Source organism: Mytilus californianus, unplaced genomic scaffold (assembly GCF_021869535.1).
Source record: "Mytilus californianus isolate M0D057914Y unplaced genomic scaffold, xbMytCali1.0.p SCAF_7, whole genome shotgun sequence".
Classification (NCBI taxonomy): Eukaryota; Metazoa; Mollusca; class Bivalvia; order Mytilida; family Mytilidae; genus Mytilus; species Mytilus californianus.
In genome coordinates, this window is record NW_026262723.1 from 47,608,278 (window position 1) to 47,634,908 (window position 26,631).

The window sequence follows — 26,631 nt, forward strand, 5'->3', positions numbered from 1 at the left end:
AAACCAAATCTTAGGAGACAGATTAATAAAAACAATTTTGCTTGTTTCTGACTCCTATTTATTTCATGTATCAGAATTGAATACTATGTATTGAATAAAATATTGTTTAAACTAAACCAAATTGACTTTATTCGTTTTGGTGACATTTCACCTTGTGTGGCATAAAATATAAAAAAATCGTTCACATGCATGTATGGAGTGTCCTATGCGTAAATGATTTTTGTTAATTCGATTTTTTAATCAGACTGAGTGTTTAATATTTCCTTAATGAAAAACACTTGATTCTGGAGAAACATGCTAAACTCCGCCACATTCTTTATGTTCATGTTCCAACTCAAAAGCCTGTAATTTAGTGGTTGGTGATGGTTGCTGCATGACTGATATATATGTTTTTCGTTTATTGTTTAGTCATATTTCAGGCTGTTGTCTTTATTTTTGAATTGCTCATTGTTGAAAACCATACGGTGACCTAAATGTGACATCCTCGTACTATGGTAGCTGGTAGATAGTTGGGATCATACATACCACATCTTCTTATTTTATCTTCATCGTGTAATCTCGATATCAAAAATTTGGAAAGCCAAAAATATGAGATGCTTTTGAATAATAAAACTATGGCGTTCTATTTTTTTTTTATATAAACCCCTCTCATAAGTATTGGACACAGTTACTATTGCCTAACATAGATTATTATTATACTAGAGACCGGAAATACATTTTGATTTAAATCTTAATAGGTTAAATTAATTACTTTGAAGTGTGAATCATAGCTTAATTCTTATTCGGTATTTCATACCAGCAGATTAAATCCACATAATGATCTGCAAACATGCCATATAACAGTTTGTATTGCTTTTTTGTTCCGTGATTTGCATCTGGCAATTTTGTAAAATACCAATGAACTACATGTTATTATTAAATGAATACTCATTAAGCCGATAAAATGACATTTAATTTCAATCGAAGCAGGTTCTAATAAGTAATCAGTGCAGTAAGAAGTATATCTAAATTAAATTTGCTGTGACGCATTGACGCGTTTAGTGCAAATTACTTGTTTGTCTAATATTTCCTTCGTCTGTGTAAATATATATTTGTATACAATCAATGAATCTCGGTTGAATACAACATTGAATCGTGAAATTTTATTCTTGTTTTGTCTTCAAAAAAAGAACTGACACAAACTAAACCCAAGTCCAATTGTGCTTATAAACTCCGATGCTTATTAATATAAAAATAAGAAGATGTGGTATGATTGCCAATGAGACAACATTAACTCTCTACCAGAGACCAAATGACATAGAACTTAGCAACTATAAGTCACCGTACGTCCTTCAACAATAAGCAAAACCCATACGCATAGAAATTTATTTTGCGTCGGTTTTATGTCGTTACATGTTTAGTGTCTAAGAATACTAAGTATGCCACTAGCAATCAAATGACTATTAAAAATGAACAATAATTCCTATAATCGTATTATCCTACTTTACTGTTTAAAGTGTACCTCGTAATTCCCCTCCCAAATTCCAAATAAACTTGATTCCTGATAAAACCTAGAATTGTCATTGCAACCCATCATAATAATATAAGTTATATTAGGGTAAACACGACTGTAAAATCCTGTACACGTCTGATTACATCTAAAGACAACGAAGTTATTTCTTATGAAGCGTTTTTTTTCTAATTTTCATACTGGCGCGTTAATTTGAAAAATTCTTATGAAATATTTCAACTACATATTATTTTTAACATACAAGGTGTAAAACTGAATATAAAATAAAGTTTGACATTAACGGGGTATGTACACAAGGACTGATTTTTTACGATCTCTGTCGTGATACTTGAATCACAACTTACTTCTGCAATAAGCATACTCTTCCAAGTCTTCTATTGCTCCGTTTAGAAATTCACACATTCCAAAATCTGAAATTTTCACCACCCATCGACTATCTACCAAACAGTTTGAGGACTTCAATCTGCCATGGGACTTTATTTCAGTGCTGTACAGATACATGAGACCCTACAATTACAGTAAAGGAATAGATTTACACATTGTGCAAGCCAGCAAACGTAAGCCTGGAATTTTTCAAGGAAAATAAATCAGGATTCTTAGAAACAATGTACGATTACTTAGTGTTGATATACCATCACAAGACTTGCATTTAATACCTAGAAAAAAGAGGCTGAAAGACTTTGAAATGGACTCACACAATTATACACTCACTCCCCTTTGAAATGACAGAGTCAATGTTTTATTTTGAAAACCCCCAAAAAAAACAAAAAACTTCAAACCACATATACTAATAATTGAGTAACAAAATTTAATTATTTGCATACTATAAATAGTATTTTGTAAAGATTGATTTAAACCCTGGTGTTAATTAAGATTGGAATTACGGATGAAAGACGAGTGGTATATGTCTTTTGTAGGTATGGCAAAATTCATGTTTTGCTATGTCAAATAAAACTATAGGAAATCAAACAGAGGGAAAAAATAAAGATGTATTATGTCATTAGATGTGGACAATTTTCTGAATGTATCATTGTAATATGGTCATTGGTTGAGTTGGGGTTGAGGAAAAAATTGGAATCAGATTTTCCAGCTACTGACAGAAAAGTTATTTTTCAGATAATCAAAGGTAATAACTATTGAATTTTCAGCATAAAAAAAGGTGTAGATCCAAAATTAAGCTATATATAAAAGATATACAAAACGAAGATAATACTACGTTTCCAAATTCTTTTCTTTATTTTTGCCAATACAAAATTATTTAAAACAATCATGCCATCCACAAAATACTGAGCTACCGGAATAGTTTTACCATTTATAACTCACACTCATTAGCAGAGGTATATCAAGTTTTAATAGCATTATCGAACAGTATCGAGATTAAAGATCCAGTAGCGCATTTCCAGAAAGGAAGTGTCCTTAATGGTGCTTAAAAAATATCCTTAATCTAAAATAAAGTAAAGCGGAAGTAAGCGGAAAACAATATCTTTGATAGCGATATTGTTATGTCAACGATATATGACGGATAAACCTTTTGATTTTAACAACATTTTATTATACATTTTTGTGTTTGCCCTGAGCAATTTTTGTCTAAAAAGGAGAACATGTCAAGATAACAATCAAGTCGAAAAAATGTCACAATGGTATCACAAATAATGTTTTTGACAATACACCGAGTAGACTTTATGTTAGCATTTATAAATTAAAAAAAATTTAGAGAATCAGATAATGTTTTTTTCGTTTTTGGGAAATTTTGCATCTTCAAGCCGTAATCCAGTAATAACTTTACAGGACCAATATCCGTTTCAAAAGATTGTCCTTCAATAGGATATAGCAAAAGACAAGACATCCATTATTCATGGTAAAACATTTACCTTATATTTGACAAAGATATAAAAACAAATAGATAAAAACTTACTCGAATTATATCGAATACAATGGAAGCAATGAACATTGAATCTAGCTGAATGTCATCATTTTCTAGAACATCCTATAAAATAATGAAAGACTAAACACATATCTTACTTTATTATATCAAATTGTGTTAATTTTAATCAAAGCTATCCCACACGACACTTTTGTTTTAATATCATTAGCATGCAACGAATAAATAAACACTATTTGTCCAAGATTAGAAAGTTCGTATCTTCTTAAAACTGCCTTGATACACCAAATATAACAATTTAAACAGATGTCAAAGTGAAACTTAATTCCATTCTGAATGGACCGAGTCTTTCTATTTGAAAACTGAACTCGGACAAAAAAACTACATAAATCATTAAAACGAAAATGTTGGTGACCATGTGACCTTCAGGTTAAATCATTGTTTCTGAAATTTGAACGCGGTCGTAACAGTTATTAATAATGAGGTTAAAACATAAAATAATCACCGAATCGTGAAATTAAGGTCTGAAGACCTTCATGATAAACCACATGGTCGGTCTTTAAAACAGACATGTATAAGTAACTTAATGTGTTTAAGTATCTAGAGACTGAATGCGGACGCGCACATGGAAACTCCAAGAGAAGAGAATCATACCAAAGGAATATTCAACTAAAAAGTCGTTAACGAACTGACAATGCAATGAAAAAAAAAACCATAAAGAGACCAAAAGACAAACAAGTCTACAAAAGACAAAATAGAAAACTAAAGACTGAGCAAAATGAACTCTCAACTTCGTTTAGGCGATTTAAAATGTCTAATTAAGTAAATATAGTTTGTTACTTGTAAAACAGTTTCATTACAGTTTCAATAAGTAAAGTTTTTATCAGAATTACTTTTTCCTGCATTATGACTTTTCAAATTGTATATATTTCTCGTCATATGAAAGCACCTTTTGTATTTAAAAAAATGTTATAATAGAGTATGATTAGATCGATTACTACATTTCGTCTTGAAAATGACATATGCTGTAATGTTTGAAATCTATATTTTAGGTGAAAAGTCTCGGCAACACTTTGTCTGTGTGAATTAAAAGCTTTTTGTACTGACAATGGTTACCAATTTTAACCAAAATTCTCTTTTGTACTTCAGTAGATTTCTGATTGACAAAATCTATACCTGTAGACTTCCTTTTGAACAGTAAGCTGTGACAATCATGATCACCGGACTATCAATACAAGCTCCCAGGAATGGATTCAAATTATCATGGCGAAGTTCCCTCATCTATGAAAAAAGATTATAGTTTATTTCCCAATCATAACGACAACAAATAACTTCAGCAAAGTATTGAAGAAGAGTAAACAAACTTTTTTTCTACCTTACAACAGTGAATCAAACTCTACAGCAACAGCACACAGAATCTTGTAAACAATAATGGATATGGATTCAGTGCTTATTATTTAAGTTTCCAAAATGTTTATCAAATTAGAATTTTGCATTATTTAATTCTCATGTTTATTTTGTTGCAATGTTCAAAAGCTAATGAGAAAAAAACTGGCTTGTTATTTTATTCCATTTAAAGTTAATATAAGTAACCTTAGCAGATGTTACCCTTTAAATAATTTCAACGTTATAGAAATAGTTAAAAATGAAGGTAACTTATAAGTTAAAATAGTAAATAATTCATTACCGTAGCTCAGAAACCACAATAGGCCTTTACTTCAACTTATTAAAGCAATAACTGTAATAATTGCATTATATTATGTTAACTGTTAAAAGTACTAAAGGAAAAAAGTAAAATAAAACAACTGATTAAAGCAATTTGTGATACATATAATAACTATTTCATCATTATGTCTTGCTACTTACGACTTTCAATTCTTTTTGAATGTTTCTGGTAATCTCCACACTTTTCTTATTAACCATTTTTACAGCAACTATTGTTCCTTTCAATGTCCCAACACATGTAAAAAATTGTCTGTAATCCGTTTCGACTTGTGACCCCAGTGAGAGCTGGCTAGTAGCTCTGAACAAAGAGCTCCTCTACAAATAAATTAAAAAAATTTACAAATATATAACGATTGTATACCAAGTGTATGTTAAAAAATATATGGGAACCATAAAGACCATATGTAAGTAGCATTATTAGTTGTGATTTCTATATTGATTTCAAATCAAAAATAATATTGCACTGAATGGTGTACCTGACTTAACCAACACCTTTTTTGTTTATCCGTCTGTAGTTTTCTGTTTAGTGTTTTTGTGGACTATTGTATAGGTGATCATCTAGTTTATTTTGTCAGTGGAGTTGTCTTGTCTTCTATCAATTTAACGTTTGTGATTGACACTCAATCTTCCCTCAGTGGTATCGTCTCCCGATTTTGATATATTGATTTCATTTTAAAAAAAATCTTTTTGAGAAGCTTTCTTCATTAGATACCATTCAGCACAGTGTTGACAAGATATTCAAGGCAATATTTGACCAAAAGATAATCTTATCCTTTAATAACCGTTCCATACGCGTGATGAATTTGTATAACATTCCACATTCTACCGTTACCATTTGCATAATGTATTAATACAATTGGCAGAAAGCCAGCTATCATTTTGTTAAACTAAACAAAAGACCCATAATTGCAATGATTAATCTATCTAGAGGTATCTAGTTTAAAGCCATTACTTTACAAATAAACTCATCATAGATACCGGGATTAAAATGTTGTACGCCAGTCGCGCGTTTTGTCTACAAAAGACTCACAATTTTCTACTAAATTTAATCAAGCTGGTCTAGAGGACATTAGTTTTCACATATTTATGAGTTATTTAACAAGTAATGCAAATTTACATTACCACAGCAAGAAACAAAACATTACCCAAGCAATATTTCCATTAGCAAGGACTGACTTTGGAACTCCACATTGGTTCTCCAGTACAATATCTCGGCATTCAAGTTTCCATAATAAACTAGCTAATTCCTGTTCATATCTCCAGTTCCTTCGATAAAATTCGTTTATTGAAATGTCATCTTTGCACAATAAATATGACAGAGTAAGATTAAACTACATATCTTTAAACATTATGGTTGTGCTAAGTCAAGTTCTAATATTATTTATGAAATATCATTCAATATTCATGTAATTTACATTAAATAAACAAATGTACTTTCAACGATAATTTTTCAACAGAAAACCTTTAGTGTGATGGATAAGTTAAAAAAAAATTCTAACTAAATCAAGTAACAAAAAAATTAAAAATAAGTACAACGTTTCACCTCAAGAAAAATATTCTAGAACAATTTATTAATTTATTCAATAGAGACAACTTTTCTGTAATACATTTTTAATGGTAATAAAGACAAAAAACAAAAACAATTCAGACATCGAAAGCTGGAATACCGAACAAGGATCACTCAATCAATTAAATTCAAAACTCATGTCGGCTTATGAATTTTGAGTTACAAAAAATGTAACCAATTTTCCCGATTCATCAAACCATGATAAATAATTAAAAAAATTAAGAAAATTATCTAATCTTCATTTAATCTTACCTATAGATTAATACAGCTATGATAATTGTAATAAGGCAAATCCCTCCTGCAACACCAAACAATATCTCTGACGTGTAAGCTGAAAACAAGAATAAAATGACTCGAGTATTGTCTGGGGGAGTTAAATACCGATAAATACCAAGTTTGTTTTGGACCGAATGTACCGACAAGATAAGCGTCCTGATATGCATGAATCTCTCGCCATTAGAATATCCACTCGAAATAGGGCGCTAGTGATTGAAGACACACACACACACACACATCGTATCGGTCAACCATCTCTTGGTGGTGACCATAGAACTTATTTAGTGTCAATTTCAGTCTGTTTTTCTCGTTTTTCGGTTGGATCAGTTGTTTTGTCCGAAACACACCCATGTTAATGAATTCCGTATGATGTAAACTTATACCAGAGGAACGTATTAACTAAGATATGTAAACGCCATACGATGGGACAAAGACGCCCTTTCTAGGATCGAATTTCATACTTCTGTACTCAGAAATAGTTTATGATAAGAATCTCTGTACTTTTGAACGATGGAACAATTGATTAATTCATAAATTAAGTATCTACGTTCTCGTAAATGACGTCTGCAGCAATCGCATATTCATAAACAGGAAATTGTCCATGACGCAACTTGGTACATTATCAGCAACAGTAGTTTACCGATGATCAAATTTCATAAATTAATTTAGGAGACAAATCAAAGTAACAAAACAAAACCAACAGTTGGAATGGCATGAACTCTGAACGGAGAGAGAGAACATGTCGATAGTGAGTTGAAACACAGACATTTTTTTTCTGTCAACCAATTTGTGATGGAAACTGTAAAAATTATGTAGTGTCGATTTCAGTCATTCATCATTATAACTCTGTTGAGCAGTTTGTGTGTAAGGATCATACCCCTGCCAATTAAGTATGTATAGTGTGAACATGCACAATCGTAACTATGAGTTGAGAAATGTAAACGCCATCCATCAGATTGAGCAGAGGGCTGTGAGAAATGGAAAGTTGACAATTTAAAAGATGAAATTATCACGTTTGTCATTGATTCTGGTTTGAAGTCGTACTCAATATCGAGGAAAATATCAAGATATGAAACAGACCTCCTAGTTTCGACAGTGTCTTTAATTTCAATATAACAAAATTTCAAGTTAACTCATGCAAGCACTCACTGAAATGTGGGTAATTGAGTGACATATCATGAAAAGTTACCATCATGTTGAATGAAAGTATTACATATCAACATTCAGCGGTAGTATCCTTAATTTCAATATAAAATAATTTCGAATTCACTGGGAAATATGAGATGCAAGCACTCACTGAATTGTGGGTAGTTGAGAAACATATCATGAAAAAATTACCATCAAGTTGAATGAATGTATTACATACCAACATGCAGCCATGAATTTATTTGTTAACATTTAAAACAAGTAAAACAGGGTTCAACTATATTCAGGCCTCCAAGAAGGAACTATTACTGTAGAAATATGACCAAATTCAGCATGATCCAAGATAAAACAGAAAGTCATCTTGCTTTGTGAGTGTCCAAGTTACCAGAATTATATACCGAATACTAATCATTTAAAAATTGTATTACTGATCGGAAAACCAGTAATGGTGAAACCAATATCGAGTTCATGGCGTTTCAAAATAATATTTAAACAGCACAAAAAAAAAGTTTACAATTTGAAGATTTATATATAGAAAGTGTAGCAATATCATTCCACAGCTTATGACTTTACACTAAATTTGTTGGAGTTGTACTGATTGATAATTTAGTTTCGTTTATTAATTAGTTGAAATTTTGCTTTCTACTAAATTTTAATAACTACGAGTACTCTTAGATCAAAACTTTGTGTATTTTGTTGTTTTTTTTGCTAGTGATGTTCTGCTAAGTACGGATCTGATAAATCAAGCCCCTTTCGACTGAATATACAGTTTGTAATTTTTATTTTGTGCTTGTTACACCACTCTCCCCGGTTTGGACATGTTTAAAAAATGAAAACAACACGTTATAAATGTAATGTGTCCGAAGCGCTTTTCTGGATTTACCTTCATCAGGAACGCTCAAAGCCGAATATTTGAAAGCCAAAGATGTATAAAACCTAACAGTTGAAGAGCTATATAATCAAAAATGACCTAAAATAAATTCGCTGCATTCTTTGTATGCCTGTAATCCAGTGGTAGCTGTAGGTTACTGTTTACAACTATTTGTTTTTGTTAATTGTTGTAGTATCATTCAGGCAGTTGGTTTTCTCTTTTAAATGGTTTCATTTTTTTTTGGGGGGCCTTTTATAGTTTACTCTGTGGGATAGGGTTTGCACAATGTTGACGACCGTACATTGAACAGTAATTGTTGATACATTTTTTGTATGGTTTTCAATTGATAGTTGTCTCATACATGCAGGTATTCATACCACATGTCCTAATTGTCATATCTTTACATTTCTTTGCATTAGTGTCTTCATGAACACCTGTAGATTTCAAAGTAAACGTTGAAATGCTGAATACTTGATACCCTTATAATTTCTGGTTTCTGTCATCTAGACAATTTGTCTGGTCTTATCTTTAAGGAATCATTTATATCAGGTAAATTCAATTAATTCAGCATAAATGCAATAAAACTGCTACGGTCAATAAATCCGATTATCATTCAGCAGGAGATTTTCAATAACCAATTCGTTCGTATAAACAACCTTTTTGTACTACTGATTTTTTTTTTTTTGGCAGATAAAATCAATAAAGCCATATGCGTAATCCACTGATGGACCATCTTATTTTTATTTATGTGTTCCATTACTATGGTATCAAGTGACTCCTATATCATTGCAATTACATTCTTTTTCTGGAAAACCAATTACATGAAGTAAAGCAAGATGGCAGTCTGAAGTGAATCTGGAGGACTTTAGGATGACAAAAAATGTTCTAAGTACTATTATGAAAGGTTAACTACAGTGCTGTTAGAAAATATTTGCAGTCATTCATACTTAAAATTCCACTTACTGACAGGATGTATACATTTTTGACCCCGATATCCGCATTCTGGTTCGTCTATAGGTATCTTATCATCAGGCCATGATATTTCCTCGTTTTTGTAAAATGTAAATTTCTAAAATAAAATACATTAATATAAATAATTTTCAAGTTTTCTTTAAGAATTAATATTTGAATCAATTATCAAACAATTGAATATTTGTTTCATCTCAAGGAAGATGAAGCATTTGATATGCAGACAGACATACATTTGTAAATCTGACTTAGAAATGAATCGAATGAACTGCTACAATAGCATGCATAGGTGGAATAGTGAATTAATTTACTATATGGTGGTCGAAGAAAAACCAAAGTATAGCCCATATAATGACTATAACAGGAATTTTACGGAATATTATCAATAAAGTTCACACGTTTATGAAATCTTTCGCTATGGCTTCAATAGACTCATTCATAAAGGTTTTTGTAATGCTTTGCTGTTACAAAACAACGTCTGGAATTTTTCGGAATATTATTCAGTTCACTAATCTATTTTTGAAGCAATACTAAAATTAATCTGTCTCTTTTTCTGCATTAAAGTCTGAACAGTTTGCCATCAGCAGTGTAACCATGATTAATTGGTATTTAGCAGTGTTGTCAAATTGAACATTGTTATTAACTTGTTACTCGGATAATCTTTCGATCGCTTAACCGGTTAACCTGTATGAAATCTAATGTTCAAAGAAGATGTACCCTAGGTGGCTGGCGTAAAAAAATATGGTTACTTTTGTTCTTCTTCTGACCTGCAATAAAACACTTTCTAAATGAGGCGTTCTTTTGTCTGAGTGGATGTATGATTTCGCAGCCAAGTCAGGTCATAATGGGGACATTAAATCCGACTCCTCGTGTATACTATAGAAAAAGTGTTGCGCTCATCGCGCGTTGATAAACCTTGAAGCAACTCCAAGTAGGTGGCCTGTTGAAGGCTTAATTTCTGTCCTTATTGAAATAACCCAATTTCCCAGTAGCATTCTAAATGTTCTCCATGCCGGTAGACCAATACTCTAGGACCTGCCCATTGAATTAATTGTTAATCTGTTCACATCCTTAACATGCATGAAATATATTCCACTGGACGTTACAACAATTAATCAATCAACCTAACAAACAAATTTTGCATTTTACTTTCTTTTTAATCAGCATTTCGTTTAAAATATGCTTTTGCACGTTTACGTTCACGCAGTATTAAGTTACCATGAAATGAACAACTCGTAAAGTTTGATCAGCTGTTCGTTTCTTACAAAGGAATTGTCAGTTTGCTTCCGACTTAGGAGGAGTTTGAATATCCCTTTAGTATCTTTCGCCTCTCTTTTACAACTGTTCAATGTACGTTTTAACACACCTTTACAAATTATGTATACTTAAGATTTTGTCCAAAGCTGATACAAGACAAAGTGTCTTCGTGGTAATTAGGTAAAATTGGAATGTATTCATTGTTAATTAAGTCAATAATGTACTGGTTTATTGATCTCATTAAGTACCACGATGGTCATGTTCAAATATAAGTACTAGTATTTGTGTTTTTTGCGTGAACCCCTGAGAGTTCACGCATATAAATTAGTTAGAAATATAGTCTATGGAGGAATATTCGGAAGGTAAATTATTGTTCATTCGGAACACCAATTCATCTTATCTGTATAAGCTTCCTGCAATTAAGAGCACCTCCATACGGGGTATCTAAGATATTTAAAACATGACAATAAAGAATTTTCACAGATCGCTAATTCACTTATCTAATATATGATAATAAACAATCTATAGATCCTTTTCAACATGTATATTTATTGTATAGCTACATTTTATGCATTGCAAGGGTTTACTGACTTGAGCAAGGTTGACAGTTGTACCCTTTGATAAACAAGTGAAAGATAAATGGTCAAGATTTTATTATAACGACCTATGCATATGGTATCAAACATCTGTGTCTAGATATTCACAGAGGGATATTTTAAAATAGTGCTGTGGCTTCTACATAATGAGTTATAGTGGGCTTTGGGATTTGATTTGTAACAATAAAATCATTATGCATACTTGTCATTTTGACAAATCAGATAAAAAAAAATTGTTTCAAATGAAAATAAAACAAGTAAAATATTAAAAGACTATTCGTTAATATACATTTTTTACAACTTTTACTGTTTTCTTTTAACAGTATTCTCTATCAATTAAGTTATCTTGTAAGCTAATTAAATGTTTATTTAATTCATTGATGTCACTATTATTTCTTATATTATTTACACACTGTAAATTAATACTCTCAAATGTATGTGTGTTTTGGATGTGCAATAGTGATTGGTAAATATTGATACATTTCTGTGTTTTAATATACGTGACTTTGAATTAGTCCCGGTTTACTTTTTAATCTAATGCGGGACAAGCACGTGAAAATAAGAGTACCGACACAAATCACGGAAAATAATTAAGGGAAAACACGAAGCACGCACGTCGAACCAAACACGAGAAAACGAGAAATAAAACGTCGAAACACGAAATCACGTGAAATAAAAAGGCCGAAAACGTTGCACGAAAATAACCCTTTACCACCCTCTAAATAGGTCATACTAGATGTCGACACCTCATATTAGAACTAAAGTAGATGGTCAATTTCGTTTGCTAGGTTAAAGAAATCTTCAACTTGCTCTAATTTGCCTGTGAAGACCATAAAACCGTCATCCCTATTGACAGTGTAATTTGATGTTTTCTCTCTATTTGAACTTATCTAAGATTTTAATGAATAGGACAGACAGATACAGATCTGTGCATGCATGTTGGTGAAAATATACCACCCATGGGCGCTCCTATAATGTGTTTGTATAACAGTACATTAAACTCAAATTCATTGTTTCTAAGAATTAATTTAACAAATGCAGTTAAATCTATTTTGTTGAGAATCTTTAAAGAGTATTCTTCTGTGTGTCAATTAATTCTAATGCATTGATAACAGTTTCTTCTAAATTATCAATGATCATATTTGTGTACCTTGACGTACATCATAGGCAATAAGAATGCATTCTTTTTTGACCTTGTGTGACTCTATTTTATTAATGGAATCTTTTTATCTTGAATGTTAAAGTTATGCCTCTTCAATAATGGTTTTATAATTAAATCAAGTAAGTATCTCTCGCGGGAGAGTTGCATTTATTGATGATTGGTCGGTAACGAACATTAATGTGTCCTGCTAGCTGACCAGTTCGCAATGCCTCATTACTTATTTCTAGATTACATTTATGAATTTTTGGAAGAAGGTACATGTGTTCCCTATGTTTTGAATCATTATTATTCTTTCAGAAATTATACGTCTGGGAATCTTTTTTTTTTTTCCTCATTGCTTTATATTTAACACTTCTCTCAACATGCCAAAATTGTAATGATTTACAATAAAAAGAAAATATTATCTTCCACACACATGACCATGCAAACACTGATATATAATTTCTTATTCAGTTGAATTAATAATTAGAATAAAAAAGTTCTAAGGTTCACGTATTGTCTTTTTTTTTTAAAAAAAGCAACCTGTTTCTTTTTTATTTAGATATACATTTATATCAAAACTTTTAAAATTAAAAAACGGTCCGATTAACCGGTTAATGATTTTGGTATTAACCGGTTAATCATTGACAACACTATTATTAAGAGAATTTTGGGTCAATGGCAGATCTATGATATAGTCTGTTTAATTTATTCACAATTTTTATAGACTCGGGACAATTAAGAGCTTGACATATTGTATAGACACCTATTTACTTTTGAAGACTGTACATCGTTCTCTATACTTTGGTTATTTTTGTCTTTGGGTCAGTGTCTCTTTAAAGGTATATCTAAAACTTTTTTTCCAAATAAATAAATTTGAATTATTAGGAATCGATTTACTACAAAGAGAAATAAAAATAAAAACACTGCACATAAGACTTAGCATTGGGTTCTATACATCGAGGTGTGTAGACCGATTTCTTATTGACCTAAAATTTAAAGCTAGTTCCTGATAATAGATAAAATACAATCGGGCTAGCATGGAATCATGCGTTTTTATCTTTATTTGGATACAATCGTAAAGATTATAAAATACAGATAAATATATGATAAATATGAAATATCACGTGTCCCGTTCGACGATTTATATCATCAACCGATTTTGATTCGGTCGCCAGTGATGAGTCATTTGTAGACTAAACTATCTATAAGCCTGGTATCTTTGATGAGAGTTTTATTTACAATCCCTCCATTTTCCCATGTGACATCTCTCAATGCCAATTACCACGTGACTTTAACTTGCATAAAATTAGAAGTATCATTAGGGAACTGTTTACGTTTCTGGAGCACTTAACAGAATTCAAACCCGATTTTTGATGGTAGTCGTTTTGCTTAATCTTTAGTTTTCTGTGTGTTTTTTCTTTCTTATAGCCATGATTTTGTTTCAATTTCTTAAAGTCCACCCCTGTAAAGTAGACTATTGTATGTTTATGGATAACCATGATTTGAATTATTTCAACTTTTATGGTCTTATCAAATTTGAACAATATAATTTACTTGTAACACAATATTAACAGTACTAAATTAACTGCAGAAAATTCGATTTGCGACAATTAAGGTCTTTTCAGTGATGCTCGTGGCCAAAATATTTGAAAAATATAAAACCTAATACAAACTTTGAAGATCTGATATACCCAAAAGGACTAAAATGTGAACATGTAGCAACATCTGGACAAGGAATAAATAATATGCATGAGGGAGACACTTGCCTTGATTTAAACAGATTTTGTAAGATTTACATCAATTATAATTATTTATTTCAATTAAACATAGTCCGTATTTCTTGCCAGTACAAAAGTACTGAGCTACTGAATGAGTGAAAATAACACTATCAATTTCGTGCGACCTAAGCATTCTTCGGGATTTACATTCAACTTGAACGCTCAAACCCAACATCTTTTAAAGTCAAGGATGTAAAACACATGAACACGTGGAAGAGCTAATTGACCAAAAGAGACCTACATATAAATAGCCAAATTCATCTACAGTCAACTTGTGAGATGTTTTTGGATGATGATACACTAATGGACGTAAAGCTTCTAGCAGATATATAGACCCAGTGGTAGTTATAACAATAACGGTACCAATCATATTGCACCAGATGTGCATTGCGACAAGAAGTGTCGCTTCAGTGATGCACGAGGACAAAATATTTGTAAAATGTGACTTATGAAACTTTGTTCTTTTTAAAAATCTGCAATATATGACAAGATTTTATATAAAATTAAGGAGATGTGGTATGATTGCCAATGCCTCAACTTTCCACCAGAGATCAAATCACGTGGATGTAAGCAATTATACGGCACTATACGGCCTTCAAAAAACCCATACCGTGTAGTCAGCTATAAAAGGCACCGACATGAAAAATATGAGGAAAAAAGTAGAACAAAAATACCGACGTATACTCCAAGGTAAATTCAAAAAGGGGGAAGTCCATAAAAACATTTCAAACGAGAAAACTAACGTTCTAATTTATGACAATACAATTTATAAAAATAAATATGACAGATATGAACCAACGACAACCACTGAAGTACAGGCTCTTGAATTGGGACAGCAACGTCAAAAATTTTGCGGGGTTAAACATGTTTGTGAGCCCTCAATCCCTCTAACCTGAGACAGTGATGTAATACCATAACATAAGACCAAATTGTAAAATCAGTTGTAAATGGCTCAACTCAACAGATCGGTTAGAATGACAAACAAAAAAGACTAACACAAAAAACAAGAAACACAAAGCACCGATATCATGTTCAGTTAAAAGGGCGTACATCGTCGAATTTCAAACAACATTACTAGTAGACACAAGGGTTAGGATGGTGTTCATAGAATAGAGAATGATCTCCAAAATAAAAAAAAAAAGAAATAGGGATAGATATAAAGAATATATATGTAAAGGTAAAGAATTCGAATCTGATCAAAATAATATTGGTTACAGCGATATAGGATTAGGAAAATACCGAAATCGTTCGTTTTCCTTGTATAAAATGAAGTATTTGATCAATTTGATAAACCTAAATAACAAGCAATAAAAAAAGGATTATGGACTAAAGATAAAAGAAAAAAAATCTTACCTACAAACAGGCTTAATCGAAATGAAAATAGAGGCTAATACTCCAATCTGTTATAAAGATGAAGAATATAAGTTATATCACCATACGTGTGATACATAACAGAGAACAAAAGATGACTACGAAAGGAAATCGAGTAAATCCAAGCGAGAAAGTAACCAAACAACATATGTCAAAACAAAATAGACATCTGGAATGTTGATACAATTGTCATTGTTTTTCTTAAACCGACCTAATAACTGTGACTTACAAGAAAACTCGTCCACTGACCCAACACAGTTTATTCTTCCAATTGCCTCTGTACGTTTGTGATGAAGAGACTATTTCAATGAAAATAGAACTTTAAGTATGCCAAAATAACCCATCGTGGGAATATCTGTCTGATTAAGATATTACAATGTATACTGAGAGTACCCTAGACCATCTTATTTGTAACAAGGTTGTTCATGTCACAAAACTGTAATGAATCTTATTCCTTTGAAGTGATGACTGTTTTCTTCCATTATCTTAAGAAATGCATTTAAATTTTACTTCACAGATTTTCTCTTTAATTGATTCAAAAAATTACTCATTATTTGATTGATTTTTCAAAATCAAAATTGCTGTATTACCTAAAGAAGGACTGAAAAATAGACTTATTCATTTTCATATTTGTGACCTTTGCTGTCTTACATAAAATAAACCATTCGGGTGCCGCTATTGGAGCAGGGTCTAATTACACTTCAAGAGCAGCTATGTTGATACTGCATGTTTTTTTAAATGGTTTATTTTGCGACTGCTTTAGTATTATACATGTGTTTTTGTCTGCGCTATTTGAATTTTTAAATGGCTGTGACGTTCTCATCTATAATTAATCCTGAATAGTGTTTTGATCTGTTTTGTTTTATTTTAAACTTTCACAATTGAAAAAAAAATTAAAACTCATCGGGTGCACAACTGCAATATATTGGAAACTATTCTGGAGTTTCAAGGATCTAGGTTGAAAACTACAGGAGTTGCTTACACAAAACTGGTACCATCTTTTGTAAATTTTGCTGACAAATTATCAATGTGTGCAAACTTTCTGTGAAGGTTTAATGTTTTTGGTTAAAAACTGAAAGAGGAGTTGATAACACAAAACTGTAGCATATTTTGTTAATTTTTCTTAAAAATTATCAAGTTCGGAAAAAAAATACCCCAAAAAAAAATTCATAATAGAAGGTGCGTAATTTTAACATGTGTGTCCGATCTAAAATTGGATAAATACCAATATTTTATTTTCCATTCAAATAAAAAGGCTTTCAAATGAATTGCATTCCTGTCTCAAAATTTGCTTATTTCATTTATAATCTACACCGAACGTCTTATGCTACTTAACTATCTAATATTTCGGAAGACCTCCATACTACTTTAAATTTACACAAACTATTATACCTAAAGAAAACCGCTAAATGTATCAGTTGCTGATAAGAAAATGAAAAACAGACGTTCTAATTCAATAACATGAATATGAAGGACCGTCGATTTTGAGGTTGCGTAGCAATATGTCAAGGAAAATGTGACGTAGTTTTATCTGAGTAAACCATAAGGAGAATTAGAATCGAATCTTTCAATAACTAAAAAATTCATAGATGCTGACGGTATTGGTAGGCTATCATAATTTCTTTACTTTCTCAAGGGAATGTTTTGTTCTTTTATCTTGATTAAATTGCCTCGAATTAGTGATTATTATGCTTTTATTTCAATAAAATTGTCCTTAAACTACGAATATAAGTTCTTAAATCTCCATTGATTTAATAAGTATTATACTTGTCTGCATTATTTGTCAGTCCTGTGTAATAGCAGCTTGATACTATCAACATTTATATAATTAGTTAACATTGTATCAAACTGCAAAATATATTGTCTTTCCAGAGAAATCCAGAAAAAAAACATTCTTGTCTAGAGTATGTCTGTCTGACATAGACTTTGTATTGATTTAGTATGACTATTCGGTGTGCAATAATCTTTTAGCATACCATTAAAGTTGAATATACCGAATATTAGAAAATATAATTGTTGTTAGGTTGCTGTCAAACTGACATATTACCCGACACCTCTTTAAATGAATATTTGCCTTTTGAATGATATCATTTGTAGATTACAATATATGTTACGAAAAGTGACATATAAAGATTAAATAAAATAATGGATAAATATGTTTGTGAGCACGTCAGAAGGTTAAACACTTTTGTGCCTGTACCAAGTCAGACTATCTGGACCACATGTTCTTCATTGTCGTTTTAAGTAAATTTTTATATGATCATGTTAGATGCTGTTATGTGGTCTCTTGTACTGTCGTATACATTTTTTAAATTGAGGAATTCTCTCTGTGTGATATGAGATACTTGCATGCACAAATATTAAGTTCAATGTAAATATAAATAAGGTTAATATTGTTGGGAATAAACGGTTCATTATTTTTTTTTCAATACTTAGTAGTAGTAATCGATTCTTCCTTCGATCGATATTATCAAATATGGTATAAGTTTTCTGTTTCTTTCGACACGGGAAGAACGACTCCTGAACCGCTTCCACAGAATCTTACTCATATAATGTACTTTTCCATCTCCTATTTAATAACTTCATCCAAAGGTTCTGCTGGCTTTTTTTTGTATGACAAGGACTGCATCTTATTTGCACACTAAAGTACAAATTTGTATCCGCGACTGCCAAGATATCTATTCAGAATTTAATAAAACTGTTGTCTTTCTTATAGTTTTTCATCGCTATGATTGATAAAGTATATCGCCTAAAGAAATACATTCCCAAAATTACCAAGTCAAAACGTATACCCTATAGGAATGATCTTTACTAGTCTTGTTTGGATTTAGGTAAAAAGTCGATGTTAAAGATATGACCTATTTTTCTCTAATTCTGTTGGTACCTATATTAAACGAAAGTTTATCCCAGAGAGTTACAACCTTAGGTTTAGCACAACTACGTAAGAATATTATCTTATTATTTTCACATACGAATATATGGGAGATAGATTGTTCATTATTCATTTTTTTTTAATTCATGATAATTGATTCTTACTTCAATCAATGATCGAGTCTTACTTCGATCAATAATCGATTCTTACTAAGATCAATAATCGATCTTACTTCGATCAATGATCGAGTCTTAGTTCAATAAATAATCGTTTCTTACTTTGATCAATAATCGATTCTTACTTCGATCTAAAATCGATTCTTACTTCGACCAATAATAGTTTTTACTGCGATCAATAATCGATTCTTACTTCGATCAAAAATAGTTGCTTTCGACTTGGGAAGACCTTTTCATAACCCTACTCCCCCCAAAATAAACATATACACTCACAAATGTTTTGAAGAATGCGGTATATAGTGATGGAATATCCATACGTTCGTTTATCCGTTCGTTCGTTTGTTCGTTTTCCATCCAACCATTGTTCCTAAACCAGTTCAGAGGATTTTTTTCTAACAGTCACATGATCTTATCAACATGATGTACTTGAACTTCGCACCGATCTAAATAGTAAAGCCATTTGCATATGATTTTAACAGTCTGTCATTATGTGTGCTGCTACACCACTGTCTCAGGTTAGGAAAGGGTTGAGCGCTCAAAAACAAGTTTAACCGCGACATTCTTTATGTCCCACGCCAGGAGCCTGTTATTTCAGTTGTTGTCGTTGGCCCATGTCTATCATATTCGTTTTTCGTAAATTGCATTATCATAAATAGGCCGTTAGTTTTCACGTTTGAATTGTTTCACAATTTTTGTATTTTTTTAAACTTCTTGCTATACCATTCTTTTTCTAGACTTGATTCAAAAATTTAAAGACAAGAGAATGGAATACAAGCCATATGTATAGAAAAGTACTAATATTATAACAAGTATCTAAAAATGATCCAGTTATCCTGTCCCATCGATGCTTAACTTGATGCTTGTTTTGTTTTATCTTTATAAAAAAAATATTTACTGTCGTTAATACTGATGTCGTCGTTCTACCACTTTATAAAACAATTTTCAATGGTTCAACTGACAAAAAGTTCAAATTCTATTGTTTCAGATCAAAATAGTATGCCTAAAGTATCTAATGGACTTAGTAGCGACGTTCTCATTGCGTAAAACATTTTTAGGCTGAAAAAAAATGATGCTACAATAGCACCTGCCATTTGATTTGAAAACACGGATGAAATTATGGAATTAAAACATCTATCATGTGTTTCAGAATTGCACAAAATAAAACATTAATATCGGATCGATGATAAATTCACAGCATGTTCTTTCTTTTGATTTTGTTAAAAAGCTATCATTTTTAATATTCCAAATAATTTTCTCTAACCTATATTTCTTTAGGCAAAACGTCATGTTAAGAATGCTAACAAATAATCTACTCGGTAATTGCGCCATATTCTCGCGTGATTTGCTTAACGTAGATTTCTTTCGTACCATGAGTAGGAGTTTATCAGGTTGCATAATTCTTTATGACTGTCAAACAATTATCACGCATCAAAAAATGATAATCTGCATGAAATAACTTACAGGAAGAGTTTGTGTGTTTTCGTTCAGCTGAAATACTCCCACAGGATACAACCCCCATCTACCATCATTACCGAGCTTTCTAGAAATCATGGAAAAATTGCCTTCTGCATCACCAACCGAATTAATTCTGCTTATATAACCCATGGCACCTGTTTGATGGAATGATAAAAGTTATTTATGTTTATAGGCCATAATAAAGCTTCCAGGTTTGGATTTGCAGGTTTGATGAAAATATCGTTATAATTGAAAATTCAAATCAAATATAGATTATTTCTAAATGTTGTCAGTGTCTTAAACAATATGGCTTCACAATCAATTTAAACGTGATATGCGTTATGCATTATTTCGAATAAAGACGGTAAAATAGCTCGAACAAATAGTGCATTTAAACGTTCAGTCACAAACCAACACAATCGACAAATTAAAGTAAACTAAAATAGTCTAGTACACTAAAATGATACTACGTGCTATAGCTGGTGTTCTAATGTATGTAATGGCAGATGTCGATGAACAGTTTATACCTTGATTGACTGCTTAATTGATGTTATTATAAAAAATAGCAAAGTAACTTTTTTGGAGGTCACGGTAGGCAGAGTATGCATCCAAAACGAAATCACCAAATCTATCTAACATGGATATCTTTAAAACTGTACAATTACCTATTAACGAACTCCTACGAGAATGAAATTCGCCTAGCATCTCTTTGACGTTTACCACCCCATCTCCTTTTGTTCATGGTTGAATTAAGTGTCTCGTATATACATGCATTGCGTTTACATTGGACCTTTACATTCTTATTTTCATTATTTATCAGATATTTGTATAAATGATAGTTTGTGCAGAACCTGAATTATATTCGTGATATGTATCAGCTAATGAGGTTCTCAAGAGAATCTAATACAATTATGTAGGTATTAAAAAAAAAATAAGTTTCATCAAACAACGCTATAATTATATATTATTCAACTTCTTGCTTTGTGGTTTTTGGTTGCCCTCTCGATATTTTCTCCTCTTGTTTGCTTAATTCAATTTCAAAATAAACCAACATAATAATTGCAATAAATGATCTCGTAACTCTGTTTAATTTAACAGAATTGTTACCCTGAAGTCAATACACTTTTCTGCAACGGAAATTTAATTATCTGTACAAATGCTCGAATATTGCCCGAATTGTCCTCCATAAATTGTTTCTAAAACTTCAATTATTTCCGATTACAGGAGCTTTAATTGAGAATAATTATTATTTGGAAAATGTGTTAGTTACTGTACTGAAAAAAAAATCCAATTAATCTTTTCCTGATTCAATTTAACATTTTATCATAGTAATATATAAAGCTATGTATTTCCATGTGATATAAGAAACATGTTCACTAACATTTTGTACTTTAAAATGCCAGAGCTCATACGTACTTTTATATCTCTGTCCAATGAGCTTACTGAAAATGTACGTTCCATTTGATAGGTCATTTCCTTCTTTAATGGTCTGATCAGCCGCGCGTGCATACAACCAAACAGCATCATATAAAAATGCTGCCTCTGATTTTATCTGTAATGAAATATGAAAATAAACACTGTATAATATGCACCATGGTGCTATTTGACATAAATGCTTCTTTCAATTTCAGCGAGTGCGACAGTCTGACATTTAATGGTATTGTTAACACATGATGAGACTATCGTCTGGTAATCATTTTCTTTCTATTACAGAATTTAAACATTATGCATAAGAATTCCCACTAGGCCAATAGGACATGCAAACTTCAGATTGGAAATTCGAAACAACACACTTGTCAAGAAAACAAATGCAAAGACTTACATACCTCAAAATTATAGACTTACTCGACAAACACTTAAAGTCGAACAAAAATAAGTGTATCCTTAATTAAGTTTATGCATTTGGTTAGTACTAAACAGAAAAGGAAAATATCAAGGCATAATAGTTTTTGTTCTGTTTTTCTTTTTAATTTTTTCTTCGATTGATGAGTTTTTAATGTGTCTTTGGTATTTTCGCCTTTTTTTCCTCTTATATTTCTTGAAATATTTGTACTCTTAATAGAACAAATCACTTAGTGTACTGATAACAAAAAAGTAATGTTGAATAATTTTGTGTAAGTTTTGTCTTGTTTATAAGAAAACATCAAACACTTATTCAACGGAAAAAAAATAATGTTTTGGCACGTTGTCCTAAAGGATGTTTTTGCTTATAAGCACACAAGGAAGTGTTATGTTAATGAACATGATTTACAATAATAAGAGAGGTATCAAATAATGTCAATATTTTCTTCTAATTTCCCAAATCAATAGGAACATTTTCTATTTTATTAACTTGAATAGAAAACTGTTGTTGAAATTTGGTAGATTCCGAGGAATTGTATTATCTTTTGAAACTACGTATTATCACTAAAAACAAGTCACGTCAGCTAAACTTATTTCTATTCGAAGGCATCTGATGTTCCAGTTGTTTGATACCGTGGTATAAGATATATTATGTAAGCTTAAATCGTTTAACTTATTTTTTTGCCTAGCATTATGTCTATACTACATCTTTATTTTACAGTCACAGTCAAAATTCGTACTATCTATAATATATATATATATATATATATAAAAAAAGGTATCAAATAATGTCAATATTTATATCATCGAAGGTGATAAAAGTACAGCAGTGAATAGCACTTATTCTACGCACTGCAAAGTTTATCATAATTGTTTCATTTGCTAATTTGCTCAGATTATGTATAAGTCTTTTAAAAAACATAGTTCCTTTTTGTATTTCTTTCACAAGTACATTATGTCCTGACAATTATCAGTTTAGCAAGCAAATGTGAAAAAAATCAACAATAATTAAAAATCAATTGTTTAGAGAACAATTGAAGGTCTTCCACATTAAATTTCTAAATAGTTGAAATTATTAAAAGGACCTCAAATAAAAAGATCCTAGGTCTATATGGTGTTCGGTTTATGACACTGGATTGCTTTGGATTAAATCAGTCAAAACATTTTGAGGATGTAACGAACAATTAAGAAAAAAATATTTCGTTATATTTTTTGGTTACTGAGTATATACATTAACAAGAAATCAGTGTTTGGGGAGATAACTCTTACAATTAAAAGTCTTCATCTAAACAGGTTAAGTTTCAAAAGCACAAAAACTGTTTTGTATAATATCCAAAACATCTAAGCGACATCTTGCGAAACCACTTTGAACCGCAAGAAAAGGGTTTAGCGGAAGAAAAAAAATGTTAATCCGAACAAAATCAATAGGTCTTTCCACAGAATAGTGAAAAGACCTAATAATTTGTCTTTTGATTAATTCGAATGGAATGAAACGCTATGTCTAATGCAAATTCAAATTCATATTCATAGTTTTTACAATACAACTTGGGTCTGAAGATACAATAATTGTCGAAATCACATCTGGTGCAGTATAATTGATACCGTTAATGTTATTACAATTGATCGATACCCCTGCTGGTGGACTTTTAATCCCCTATTGCGGGAGGGTATCAACAGTCCAGTATCTCAGTGCATCAGCATAAGCACGAAATGAACATATACATCAATTGTCGAAATGCCAATCTAAAGCAGTAAAAATAGTACAGTTAATATTATTGTTTATGCCTTTAAATGGTATGATTTCTTTTGAAATCCTTCGTAGAAGTTTATAGTTTCCATTCAGTAATATATGTATATATCCACCATCTTTTTTAAAGTTAACTAAAATTTGAAAAATTGTATTTTTGTATGAAAAGTAAATTCTAAAGCAGGTGAAATACTGGAATAATGTCTATTGTGATAGTAGGATAGGTGCATTTGTATGCTACTTTTGCATGTTGAACAAAAACATCCAATCAGGTCTATGCATCATTTGATAATAAAACCTGTAAAAAGTTATTTTTCTCTCTCTTTGCTACTCTCATATTTACTTAATTAAAATTTAATATGTTTTTTTGTCTAATCATTGCTAAGATGAATTGTCATGTGAAACAGCAACAACGAATGATGTTAATCATATTATATATGCGATATACCGCTTCTATCACAAAAATGTATAGATCCATTTACACTTGTGAACAATATTTCATTTCAATTTCAATGAACGAAAGAATACTTACAATTTTTTTTGCACCATATTTTTTTAAAGGGTTTGTAAAATTAAATGGTGGTAATTCAAGATAATGGTTGACATATTCAGAGAAATTCTCATAATCTGGATATATCGGAGGCGACTGAACCACTCCGATAAAATGCTGAAACGCTTTAACACTTGAATCCGACACATTTCTATCGAATATACCTGTAACAATAAGACAATCATTCTAAGTAAACGAACTTGTTTGTATTAGAAGGAATCATTATTTCCCATCATTTTAACAAACAAAAAAAAGTTCTTTTTGGTGAATATCGAAAGAGGTTTCGCTCTGAGAAAAGGAGATTTGGTATAATTGCTAATGGGACAAGTATCCATCCAAAACTTGCCACAATCTTTATTTGCCTGTAAAAGGTCAAGAGCCTGTAATTTGTGGTTGTTGTGTGTCTTAGTTGTTCTTCATTTATTGTTTTTAGCATAACTAACGCCGTTGGTTTCCTATTTTAATTGTTTTACATTTCATCTTGTCTGTGTCTTTTATAGCTTACTATACGATATGAGTTTTGCTCATTGTTGTTGGCCGTACAGGGATCTTTGGTTGCTTACTTCCACGTCATTTGGTTTTGGGTGGATACTTGATAAGTCTCATGTAGACGAAACGCACGTCTGGTGTACACAATTGTTAGTCTGGTATTTTTGAAGATTTTTGTGTACACCAGACGCGCGTTTCGTCTACATGAGACTTATCAGTGGCTCTCGAATTAAAAACAGTAAGAAGGCCAAAATCAAATACGAAGTTGTAGATCTTAAAATACCGAAAATTCAAAAAAGGTGTGCCAAATACACTAAGGCAATATATACCCGAGCGTAGAAAAATCTAAGCGTTTTGAAAAAAATTAAACGTTCAACTCTTTCCTAACAATTGTCAGTGGTGTAACAGCACATATTAAGAATAGATAGTAAAAATAAATTGGACAGGGATTGAGTCATCAGTAGAACAAAAAACAACTAAAAGAGACAATGGGCACAAAGTTTTAACAAAGATAGAAGGGAGTAATGACACTCATCATCATGTTTGCACAACATTAGTAACTTCATTGACAAGTTTCTTACATACTATTCAATATGTATGCTTTGCCTTATTCCAAGAATTAGAAAATTAAGCATATGCATTGATAAAAAAAAAACAGAATATATTATTTTCAAATGTTGAAAAATAAGAATAATATATTTTGATATTTACAAGGTTTGCTGAATACAAATTCTTAGAAGAAAACACCTTTAAATTCAGACAACATTAGTTCACTGATGTTTAAAATCTTATGATTAAGAAAACAAATCCAGGTAATAAACAAAAATTGAGGGAATCGTATAAACTCCGTAATGAACGCCGGAGGTCGACGACACGATACACGTCCTTTGCTATGGATGCATCATACGCCATGCAAATCTACACTCAGTCGATATATCACAATCGAATAGGACACAATCGTGAATAGGAAACGATCGACAAAATACCGATTAACATTTGAAACTATTAAGCAAATTATTCACCATAACATTAATGTATTTTGTATATGGCTTTTTCTATCACGTATCACAATGTATGTGTTTTCATCCGATTTCTGGTGCATTTTGTCACAGTGCTGAGTTTATAAGACATTTATTGCTTACGTATTTAGGAATTATATATAAAATATACCTTCTAGATATTCAAATGGTTTCAGCGGATCATACTGTCTAAGAATTATACCAACAACAAAATATTCTCCTGAGTCCAGTAATCCCTTGTCTTCTAAATGGTCCATCAGTCCTATAAACTCGTAACGACGGCCCAGCATCACATAAACTGCAAGATATAAATGAATTCGCACCTTTGCTTTTATATAGGAAATAAGGCTACGTATAATTAAATATGTAGAAGAATTAAAAGACAGCAT

At 31.3% G+C, this 26,631-nt stretch overlaps 1 protein-coding gene across 1 annotated transcript in view; it reads right to left on the reverse strand.

Moving 5' to 3' along the window:
* The window catches only part of LOC127708155 (guanylate cyclase 32E-like), a 91,342-nt gene that overhangs the window by 19,305 nt on the left and 45,406 nt on the right, over positions 1-26,631 (reverse strand). The window contains exons 4-14 of the mRNA XM_052212997.1: positions 26,394-26,540; positions 24,717-24,898; positions 22,012-22,147; positions 20,602-20,750; positions 9,941-10,046; positions 6,937-7,015; positions 6,263-6,383; positions 5,259-5,432; positions 4,569-4,673; positions 3,426-3,497; positions 1,855-2,017 (exon numbers count right to left, since the gene is read on the reverse strand). Of these exons, the coding sequence (XP_052068957.1) occupies positions 1,855-2,017; positions 3,426-3,497; positions 4,569-4,673; positions 5,259-5,432; positions 6,263-6,383; positions 6,937-7,015; positions 9,941-10,046; positions 20,602-20,750; positions 22,012-22,147; positions 24,717-24,898; positions 26,394-26,540 (1,434 nt within the window). The remainder of the gene's footprint in view (positions 1-1,854; positions 2,018-3,425; positions 3,498-4,568; positions 4,674-5,258; positions 5,433-6,262; positions 6,384-6,936; positions 7,016-9,940; positions 10,047-20,601; positions 20,751-22,011; positions 22,148-24,716; positions 24,899-26,393; positions 26,541-26,631) is intronic.